This window comes from Bufo bufo, chromosome 5, assembly GCF_905171765.1.
Source record: "Bufo bufo chromosome 5, aBufBuf1.1, whole genome shotgun sequence".
In the NCBI taxonomy this organism is placed as follows: domain Eukaryota; kingdom Metazoa; phylum Chordata; class Amphibia; order Anura; family Bufonidae; genus Bufo; species Bufo bufo.
In genome coordinates, this window is record NC_053393.1 from 2,505,889 (window position 1) to 2,517,735 (window position 11,847).

Genomic DNA, 11,847 nt, shown 5'->3' on the forward strand with positions numbered 1-11,847 from the left:
ACATTTATATAGTTTTATGGGTTTTGTATTTACAGCGTTCCCTATAAGATAAAACTGACCTGTTCTCCTCATTCTCCGGTCAGTACGATTACAGTGATACCACATTTATATAGTATTATGGGTTTTGTATTTACAGCGTTCCCTATGAGATAAAACTGACCTGTTCTCTTCATTCTCCGGTCAGTACGATTACAGTGATACCACATTTATATAGTTTTATGGGTTTTGTATTTACAGCGTTCTCTATGAGATAAAACTGACCTGTTCTCTTCATTCTCCGGTCAGTACGATTACAGTGATACCACATTTATATAGTTTTATGGGTTTTGTATTTACAGCGTTCCCTATGAGATAAAACTGTCCTGTTCCCTTCATTCTCCGGTCAGTACGATTACAGTGATACCACATTTATATCGTTTTATGGGTTTTGTATTTACAGCGTTCCCTATGAGATAAAACTGTCCTGTTCCCTTCATTCTCCGGTCAGTACGATTACAGTGATACCACATTTATATCGTTTTATGGGTTTTGTGTTTACAGCGTTCTCTATGAGATAAAACTGACCTGTTCTCTTCATTCTCCGGGTCAGTACGATTACAGAGATACCACATTTATATAGTTTTATGGGTTTTGTATTTACAGCGTTCTCTATGAGATAAAACTGACCTGTTCTCTTCATTCTCCGGTCAGTGCGATTACAGTGATACCACATTTATATAGTTTTATGGGTTTTGTTTACAGCGTTCCCTATGAGATAAAACTGACCTGTTCTCTTCATTCTCCGGTCAGTACGATTACAGAGATACCACATTTATATAGTTTTATGGGTTTTGTGTTTACAGCGTTCTCTATGAGATAAAACTGACCTGTTCTCCTCATTCTCCGGTCAGTACGATTACAGTGATACCACATTTATATAGTTTTATGGGTTTTGTGTTTACAGCGTTCTCTATGAGATAAAACTGTCCTATTCTCCTCATTCTCCGGTCAGTACGATTACAGTGATACCACATTTATATAGTTTTATGGGTTTTGTGTTTACAGCGTTCCCTATGAGATAAAACTGTCCTGTTCGCCTTATTCTCGGGGTCAGTACGATTACAGTGATACCACATTTATATAGTTTTATGGGTTTTGTGTTTACAGTGTTCCCTCGGAGATAAAACTGACCGGTTCTCCTTATTCTCGGGGTACACTGAGACTTAAAATAACCTATACATATGGGGTATCATCATATTCATACTGACCCAGAGAATGAAGGGCATGGGTCAGTTTTGACACAAAAGGAACGCCATAGGGACAAAACCCGTAAAACAGTGGAGGAATTGTTTTTTTCCAATTCCACGCCATTTGGAATTTTTTTTTACCACTTCCCACTACATTGTATGCCATAATTAATGGTGGCATTAGAGAGTACAACTTGTCCCGCACAAACAATAAGCCTTCATACATCTATGTGAACGAAAAAAAAAAAAAAAGGTTATGGCTCAAGGAAGATAGGGAAGAAAAATAAAACCGCAAAAACTAAAAAAAACTCTGGTATCCTAAGGGTTAAAAACGGATAAGCTGTCATTTTTTTCATCGCTATTTTGCACCAGTGCATGCATCCATTTTCTGGTCATCTGTTTTATGACAGCTGTCAAAAACAGATGAATTTCATTTTATTTTTTTAACCTCCAACTCCTGCAGTACTCCCAGTATATGTATATATATTTCCCCCAATGTAGTGCTCCCAGTATATATAATGTCTTGCAATGTCGTGCTCCCAGTATATATAATGTCCCCCATGTAGTGCTCCCAGTATAATAGTGGCCCCCATTCTATACAATGCCCCCAAGCAGTGCTCCCAGTATATATAATGCCCCCCATGCAGTGCTCCCAGTATATATAATGCCCCCCATGCAGTGCTCCCAGTATATATAAAGTCCCTCGATGTTGTGCCCCCAGTATATACAATGCCCCCCATGCAGTGCTCCCAGTATATATAAAGTCCCTCGATGTTGTGCCCCCAGTATATACAATGCCCCCGTGTAGTGCTCCTAGTATAGGCAGTGCCCCCAGGATAAATTATGCTCCTGTTTGTGCCCCACAGTATAGCGCCAAAAAAAAAAAATCTCTTGTGGGGACACTGCTGCAGGACCTGCGCTCCCGGTGTGATCATGTGATGTCATCACGCTGGGATTGCTGGTGCTTCCGGTGAAGAGCAAGTGTCCCCAAATATTTAAGTAGATGAGTTTTTTTTTTTATCATTCAAAACGTTTATTTTTTTCCAGAAAAAGTATTGACAAGGTTACAAGGTAAATACAAGATTCTTACTGGTGAGTGTAGAATACATAAGGCAACAATAGTTTTTCAATACAATTGGGAGCCTATCCCAATAACAATAATAACCGCAAAAGAGGAATAGTACCAAAAAAATAAATAAAAAAAAAATAAAAAAAAAATAAAATAAAAAATTCAACAATTACAAGGGACGAAAAAACAAGACACGGACAAGAGAGAGAGAAACGACAAGGGAGAAAGGAGGGGAGGAAAGGGGGGAACCCTATACGAACACTTGCTGCAGACACGCTTCCCGGAATTCGTCAGAAGTGCGAAACAGCTCCCAGGGACTCCATACTTTAGTAAAACGAGCAACATCTGGAGGGGTAACACAGATCAGGTCCTCCATTCTTTGGTGGAGAGCAATTTCCTCAAACCACTCCTTGAGTACAGGGGGGGAAGATGACTTCTAATGACGAGGGATGACCGTTCTAGCGGCTTGAAGCATATATTTCAGGAGGGAGGCTTTGTAGGCTGGGATAGTCAGGTCAAATATGGACAGTAAGAGGGATTCAGGCGTATTGGGAATAGGAATCCCTGTCACGCTCCGCGTGACTTTATGCACTGAGTCCCAAAAAGGTCGCAGGAGGGGGCATTGCCACCAGACATGAAGCATGGTGCCTTCTTCCGACAGACATCTCCAACAGTTATTGGAAACAGTCGGGAACCATTTATGTAGGAGAGCAGGAACTCTGTACCATCTAGACAGGACCTTATAATTTGTCTCCTGCGCCCTTGTGGGAATCAGCGCCTTATGAGTCAGGAGGAAGGCTCTCCTCCACTGAGAAGGGGTGAGCTGCACATCCAAGTCACGTTCCCAGGCTGAACAGAAAGGGGGGAGTTGGGTAGAGTGTTGGAGGGTGAGTAGGTTGTAGATGGTGGAAATATCCCTGAACACTGCCGAAGGGGCCAGACATTTGTTCGAATGACGTTAGGGATCTAGACAGAGCGTGAGTTTTGCGCATGGACGAGTAAAAGTGTTGGAGCTGGAGATATTGAAAAGTGTGACCGGGGCGAGTAGTAGAGGGCTCTATTAGCTGATTAAGAGGTTTCAACGAGGACCCATGTAGGACATGACAGAATCGGAGAGGGCGCAAGCTCGTGCCTGTCAGGAAAGAACGGGCGGAGCTGCCAGGTGGAAAATTAGGATGATCTGTGATGAGTTTTTTTTTTAACCCCTGAAAGGCCTTTTTTTTTCTTTAACAGTGTAACAGTTTTTAACGACCATGTTATCTTCAACGGGGTCCATTATTCACTGGCTGTGAATTGCCCCATAGACTGCAACGATTCTGAAAATGGCCTTGTGACTGCTTTTCCTGCTCACTTAAAGGAGGCCTAAGGGGCCTCTGTGAGGAATATGGATTATCATTCACTGGCAGCCCTGATTTTCATTTGATTCACCTTTTGCATGTACACAGTCAGTGTACATGCAAAATATGTACTCACCCCCCAGCCATCTGCTGTCAGATAGCAAGGGAGAAAAAACCCCAGGGGTCCAGGCTTCAAGGAGGCCCCAGGTAGATAAAGTCACACCTCTACCAGCTGACAGGCACCAAGAGGATGTAGCAGGAAAACTCCCGGCAGGAGGCCTCAGCCCTGGACCAGATCTATCACTTTCCCACAGACATGCTGGCACTGACATTTCATAAGGAATTATGAATCGTCCGTCCATCCCAGGCATAATTCAGTTATCTTTTTGCAATCCTGGGGCAAAGCCAAACATCCACATGGTCCTAGCTTGATGCTAGGATGCCCGGGAGGGGAGATATACATAGCTCCCCACAGAAACCCAATAACTGTACCATGCTTGTACTCTACTTGTAGCCGTAACCCAGGTGGATCCGTTGGTCCCAGAACCATCTCCCTGTGACCTTCTGGCCTGGAGCTATGAACCCTAAACTGTTTTGTGGGTCAACTTCTGCCAGGACCCCTCCCAAAGGCCAGGAGGGGAGGGACCGGCTACAGGTTAAAAGGCTTTTGCCAGCAAGCGTGCGTGTCTTTCTCTGAAAGGGGGTCACATCGTGCAAATGTGTTTGGAGAGACCTGGAAACCAGCTGACATCACTGCCCTCCATGTGAATACAGCAACCTCAGACCACTGTATATAGTCTGTGTGTATAGTGTTATATCTAGCGTGCCCTTAAGGCGAATAAATATATAATTTAATCTTGTATCTCGATCAAGAATCCCCACGTCCGTGTTTCGGCCTAGTTATACTCTACCGCGGGTTGGTTTCTCACCCTATATAATCCCGTTAGCAGACCAGGCTTACAGTTGCAAGAAAAAGTATGTGAACCCTTTGGAATGATATGGATTTCTGAACAATTTGGTCATAAAATGTGATCTGATCTTCATCTAAGTCACAACAATAGACAATCACCGTCTGCTTAAACTAATAACACACAAAGAATTAACTGTTACCATGTTTTTATTGAACGCACCATGTAAACATTCACAGTGCAGGTGGAAAAAGTATGTGAACCCTTGGATTTAATAACTGGTTGAACCTCCTTTGGCAGCAATAACTTCCACCAAACGTTTCCTGTAGTTGCAGATCAGACACAACGGTCAGGAGTAATTCTTCACCATTCCTCTTTACAGAACGGTTTCAGTTCAGCAATATTCCTGGGATGTCTGGTGTGAATCTCTTTCTTGAGGTCATGCCGCAGCATCTCAATCGGGTTGAGGTCAGGACTCTCACTGGGCCACTCCAGTAGGCGGATTTTCTTCTGTTTAAGCCATTCTGTTGATTTACTTCTATGCTTTGGGTCGTTGTCCTGTTGCAGCACCCATCTTCTGTTGAGCTTCAGCTGGTGGACAGATGGCCTTAAGTTCTCCTGCAAAATGTCTTGATAAACTTGGGAATTCATTCTTCCTTCGATGATAGCAATCCGTCCAGGCCCTGACGCAGCAAAGCAGCCCCAAACCATGATGCCCCCACCACCATACTTCACAGTTGGGATGAGGTTTTGATGTTGGTGTGCTGTGCCTCTTTTTCTCCACACATAGTGTTGTGTGCTTCTTCCAAACTCCACTTTGGTTTCATCTGTCCACAGAATATTTTGCCAGTACTGCTGTGGAACGTCCAGGTGCTCTTGTGCAAACTGTAAACGTGCAGCAATGTTTTTTTTGGACAGCAGTGGCTTCCTCTGTGGTATCCTCCCATGAAATCCATTCTTGTTTAGTGTTTTACGTATCGTAGATTCGCTAACAGAGATGTTAGCATATGCCAGAGACTTTTGTAAGTCTTTAGCTGACACTCTAGGATTCTTCTCCACCTCATTGAGCAGTCTGCGCTGTGCTCTTGCAGTCATCTTTACAGGACGGCCACTCCTACGGAGAGTAGCAGCAGTGCTGAACTTTCTCCATTTATAGACAATTTGTCTTACCGTGGACTGATGAACAGCAAGGCTTTTGGAGATACTTTTATAACCCTTTCCAGCTTTATGCAAGTCAACAATTCTTAATCGTAGGTCTTCTGAGAGCTCTTTTGTGCGAGGCATCATTCACATCAGGCAATGCTTCTTGTGAAAAGCAAACCCAGAACTGGTGTGTGTTTTTTATAGGGCAGCTGTAACCAACACCTCCAATCTCATCTCATTGATTGGACTCCAGTTGGCTGACACCTCACTCCAATTAGCTCTTGGAGATGTCATTAGTCTAGGGGTTCACATACTTTTTCCACCTGCACTGTGAATGTTTACATGGTGTGTTCAATAAAAACATGGTAACATTTAACTCTTTGTGTGTTATTAGTTTGAGCCGACTGTGATTGTCTATTGTTGTGAGATCACATTTTAGGACCAATTTGTGCAGAAATCCAGATCATTCCAAAGGGTTCACATACTTCTTCTTGCAACTGTATATCAAACGAGAAGCTGGTGGCAGATACCCGGGCTAAGACAGCGCAGTAAAAAGGCTCTCTCAGCTTGTTGCCCCTCTGTGCCCGCGTGGACAGGAGGCGTCTGTGTAAACTGTACCAAGCTGACCTTACACGGTCCTCCAGGAGAGCGTAACGTCACGTCTTGGTAACCAGGGACCATACCGCATCGCATGAGCTCGACGTAGTTGACGTCAAGCGGTCACGAGGGGTGGTATCCGTCACAGCCTCAATAAACAGTGATCTATAGGGGGTGAATACTTATGCATTTGCTTGCAATGATCATGGTGTAGTAGAATTCCGGCATTAACCCCTTACTGACCAGGTTTAATCTTGATAACACATATAACAGCCCCCTGGGATAAGCGGTGACTACTAATGCAGGGACTGACTGCTTACAGTACAGAGACGTTGTTCCTTATAACACAGGCATGCTCAACCTGCGGCCCTTCAGCTGTTGTAAAACTACAACTCCCACCATGCCCTTCTGTAGGCTGATAGATGTAGGCTGTCCGGGAATGATGGGAGTTGTAGTTTTGCAAAAGCTGGAGGGCCACAGGTTGAGCACGCCTGTTATAACACATAGCTGCTGCAGAACCTCTTTTTAAAAGGACATACTAGCATTTTATGTCAATCACTGAACCACTGCTTCAAGATGAGAGAATCTGAGAGTTATCCCTCCACAGACCACCAGGACAAGCTCGCCCATTGCTATGGTCGCGTGTCTCCACGCTGTGATACGTGTGACAGGATCATTAACTCTTTCTCTCCCTACAGGTTGTGGCCTGGATCCTGTTTGTGGGAGTTCTGTCCTACGTGAAGGTGATACTAGGAGTGATCCTGCGAAGTGAAGGACACAGCGCCCTCGTGTGGTGTGGGGCAGTGGTGCAGCTGGGCTCTATGCTGGGAGCTCTTACCATGTTCCCGCTGGTAAACGTCTACACCATGTTCCAGTCTGGTGACCCCTGTAATCAGAGGTGCCCCCAATAAAGTCACCTACAGTAATGACCGCTCCAGCGAGACAGGTTATGGGGACAGGAAATGAGTAGAGGACTGGGGGGGGGGGGGGGGGGGGGGCAGAGTCTGGAAGAAAGGAGGGCCCTGGAGGAATGGCAGGATCTGGAGGGTGTAATAGGAACAACCTATAGGAGTCATAGGAAGAGGTGGAGTAATAGAAGGAAGGTGGACTTATGGGTGGAGATAGACGCTGTAATAAGCTCTGGAATACTGGACGTTACCCGGAATAAGGAGGATACATATAAAGTGATGAGAGTTATTACACGGAGTAATGGAAGCATCTGGGAAAATGGGTGGAGCTATGAGGAAAATTGGGAGGAGCTACATAAGTACTGGGTGGGTTTTTTAATGAGTAATGGGAAGGATGATATGGAATATGGGAGGAGTCACATGGAGTAATAGTAAGCGGATATGTCATGAGGTAATATTTGGAGCAGGAACATCCTATTTACAGAGTCTCATATCTAAAGCCAAGAAAATGCCTAAAAGCATCCACTCTGACCAGAGCAGGACAACGCTCCACCACCCATGAGGACATCCTGAGGGGGCGGCTCGGTTCTGTGCTGGATGTAGTTGTTGAAATAAAGCATTATGTATTGTGTTAATATAAGATAGTGGGCGTGTCCTGTATTCTACCATAGTGGGCGTGTCCCGCATTCTGCCATAGTGGACGTGTCCCGCATTCTGCCATAGTGGGCGTGTCTTCTATTCTACCATAGTGGACGTGTCCCTTATTCTGCCATAGTGGGCGTGTCCCGTATTCTGCCATAGTGGGCGTGTCCCGTATTCTGCCATAGTGGGCGTGTCCCGTATTCTGCCATAGTGGGCGTGTCCCGTATTCTGCCATAGTGGGTGTGTCCCGTATTCTGCCATAGTGGGCGTGTCCCGTATTCTGCCATAGTGGGTGTGTCTTCTATTATCATCTTGTATCTGTATTACTGAACTTAATAAAAGGAACAAAAAATTAAAATAAGTGAACACAGAAATCAGCACCTATGCTCCAACCTCCCCTCTGGGCAAACGTCAGTACGTATACTATATGGCAGTAATCATACCAAGCAGAGAGCACCGTGAGTAAGGTCAGTGGAAAATTAGCAATATTCACACTATGACAAAGAAGACAATCTCATCCAGCATCCCAAAAAATAAAAATAAAAGGTTTGGCTGAGATTCCCAGCAGCCATATGAGATACTGATAAACACCACAGCATTACCTAAGGAAATTCGAGCCATGTCTGATAGGGGTGTATCCTGTGGAGCCATTTCTGATAGGGGTGTATCCTGTGGAGCCATTTCTCATTGGGGTGTATCCTGTGGAGCCATTTCTGATAGGGGTGTATCCTGTGGAGCCATTTCTGATAGGGGTGTATCCTGTGGAGCCATTTCTGATAGGGGTGTATCCTGTGGAGCCATTTCTCATCGGGGTGTATCCTGTGGAGCCATTTCTGATAGGGATGTATCCTGTGGAGCCATTTCTCATCGGGGTGTATTCTGTGGAGCCATTTCTCATCGGGTGTATCCTGTGGAGCCATTTCTGATAGGGGTGTATCCTGTGGAGCCATTTCTGATAGGGGTGTATCCTGTGGAGCCATTTCTGATAGGGGTGTATCCTGTGGAGCCATTTCTGATAGGGGTGTATCCTGTGGAGACATTTCTCATTGGGGTGTATCCTGTGGAGCCATTTCTGATAGGGGTGTATCCTGTGGAGCCATTTCTGATAGGGGTGTATCCTGTGGAGCCATTTCTCATCGGGGTGTATCCTGTGGAGCCATTTCTGATAGGGGTGTATCCTGTGGAGACATTTCTCATTGGGGTGTATCCTGTGGAGACATTTCTGATAGGGGTGTATCCTGTGGAGCCATTTCTGATAGGGGTGTATCCTGTGGAGCCATTTCTGATAGGGGTGTATCCTGTGTTGCCATTTCTGATAGGGGTGTATCCTGTGGAGACATTTCTCATCGGGGTGTATCCTGTGGAGCCATTTCTCATTGGGGTGTATCCTGTGGAGCCATTTCTGATAGGGGTGTATCCTGTGGAGCCATTTCTGATAGGGGTGTATCCTGTGCAGCCATTTCTCATTGGGGTGTATCCTGTGCAGACATTTCTCATCGGGGTGTATCCTGTGGAGACATTTCTCATTGGGGTGTATCCTGTGGAGACATTTCTGATAGGGGTGTATCCTGTGGAGACATTTCTGATAGGGGTGTATCCTGTGGAGCCATTTCTGATAGGGGTGTATCCTGTGTTGCCATTTCTGATAGGGGTGTATCCTGTGTTGCCATTTCTGATAGGGGTGTATCCTGTGGAGCCATTTCTCATTGGGGTGTATCCTGTGGAGCCATTTCTCATTGGGGTGTATCCTGTGGAGCCATTTCTGATAGGGGTGTATCCTGTGGAGCCATTTCTGATAGGGGTGTATCCTGTGCAGCCATTTCTCATTGGGGTGTATCCTGTGCAGACATTTCTGATAGGGGTGTATCCTGTGGAGCCATTTCTGATAGGGGTGTATCCTGTGGAGCCATTTCTGATAGGGGTGTATCCTGTGGAGCCATTTCTGATAGGGGTGTATCCTGTGGAGCCATTTCTGATAGGGGTGTATCCTGTGGAGCCATTTCTGATAGGGGTGTATCCTGTGGAGCCATTTATGATAGGGGTGTATTCTGTGAATAAAGCAAGACTGTAAGCCACACCCATATCAGACCGTGTGATGGAGGTTACCAGATGCAAAAGAATGTTTAAATGCCAGGTAAAGGCACATTCAATACATATAAAACAAAATCACAGAAATATTGTGGCAAATATGGGGGAACTGCTCAAACCCCAAACACTGTAGCGTGTTTCTCTTTGGGGGAGCAGTCCCACTGCATGTGGACCGCAGCAAACAACCATCCCCAGCAAAAAATGCGTACAATGGAGGATGCCGGCGCGGTCCACATGCACCACAAAACGGAGCATTGTGCGGATGAAAATATAATTATATAAATCACAGAAAAAAATGCACCAAACGGATATGCCACTGATTATACTAGCTAGGGCTCTGATGTGTTCCTGACAAGAATGTATTGGCTAAAGTCTCAGCTTTTAATATCTGCTTGTATGACTAGCTAGTATAGTCAGTGGCATATCCGTTTGGTGCATTTTTTTTCTGTGATTTATAGAATTATATTTTCATCCGCACATTGCTCCGTTTTGTGTAGAATGCCTTTGTGGTGCATGTGGACCACGCCGACATCCTCCATTGTACAGTCATGGCCAAAATATTGGAAATTGGAAAAGTTGCTGCTTACGTTTTTATAATAGCAATTTGCATATACTCCAGAATGTTATGAAGAGCGATCAGATGAATGGCATAGTCCTTCTTTGCCATGAAAATTAACTTAATCCCAAAAAAAACCTTTCCACTGCATTTCATTGCTGTCATTAAAGGACCTGCTGAGATCATTTCAGTAATCGTCTTGTTAACTCAGGTGAGAATGTTGACGAGCACAAGGCTGGAGATCATTATGTCAGGCTGATTGGGTTAAAATGGCAGACTTGACATGTTAAAAGGAGGGTGATGCTTGAAATCATTGTTCTTCCATTGCTAACCATGGTGACCTGCAAAGAAACGCGTGCAGTCATCATTGCGTTGCATAAAAATGGCTTCACAGGCAAGGATATTGTGTCTACTAAGATTGCACCTCAATCAACAATTTATAGGATCATCAAGAACTTCAAGGAAAGAGGTTCAATTCTTGTTAAGAAGGCTTCAGGGCGTCCAAGAAAGTCCAGCAAGCGCCAGGATCGTCTCCTAAAGAGGATTCAGCTGCGGGATCTGAGTGCCACCAGTGCAGAGCTTGCTCAGGAATGGCAGCAGGCAGGTGTGAGCGTATATGCACGCACAGTGAGGCGAAGACTTTTGGAAGATGGCCTGGGGTCAAGAAGGCCAGTAAAGAAGCCACTTCTCTCCAAAAAAACCAATCAGGGACAGATTGATCTTCTGCAGAAAGTATGGTGAATGGACTGCTGAGGACTGGGGCAAAGTCATATTCTCCGATGAAGCCTCTTTCCGATTGTTTGGGGCATCTGGAAAAAGGCTTGTCCGGAGAAGAAAAGGTGAGCGCTTCCATCAGTCCTGTGTCATGCCAACAGTAAAGCATCCTGAGACCATTCATGTGTGGGGTTGCTTCTCAACCAAGGGAGTGGGCTCACTCACAATTTTGCCCAAAAACACAGCCATGAATAAAGAATGGTACCAAAAACACCCTCCAACAGCAACTTCTTCCAACAATCCAACAACAGTTTGGTGAAGAACAATGCATTTTCCAGCACAATGGAGCACCGTGCCATAAGGCAAAAGTGATAACTAAGTGGCTCGGGGACCAAAACGTTGACATTTTGGGTCCATGGCCTGGAAACTCCCCAGATCTTAATCCCATTGAGAACTTGTGGTCAATCCTCAAGAGGCGGGTGGACAAACAAAAACCCACTAATTCTGACAAACTCCAAGAAGTGATTATGAAAGAATGGGTTGCTATCAGTCAGGAATTGGCCCAGAAGTTGATTGAGAGCATGCCCAGTCGAATTGCAGAGGTCCTGAAAAAGAAGGGCCAACACTGCAAATACTGACTCTTTGCATAAATGTCATGT

The 11,847-nt window shown here is 45.0% G+C and overlaps 1 protein-coding gene across 1 annotated transcript in view; it reads left to right on the top strand.

Annotated features, from left to right (window-relative positions):
- The window catches only part of LOC121001778 (solute carrier family 52, riboflavin transporter, member 3-B-like), a 63,715-nt gene extending 56,443 nt beyond the window's left edge, over positions 1–7,272 (top strand). Inside the window, exon 4 of the mRNA XM_040432992.1 lies at positions 6,979–7,272. Coding sequence (XP_040288926.1) covers positions 6,979–7,191 — 213 coding nt within the window. The 3' untranslated portion in view covers positions 7,192–7,272. The remainder of the gene's footprint in view (positions 1–6,978) is intronic.
- The last annotated feature ends 4,575 nt before the right edge of the window (positions 7,273–11,847 follow it).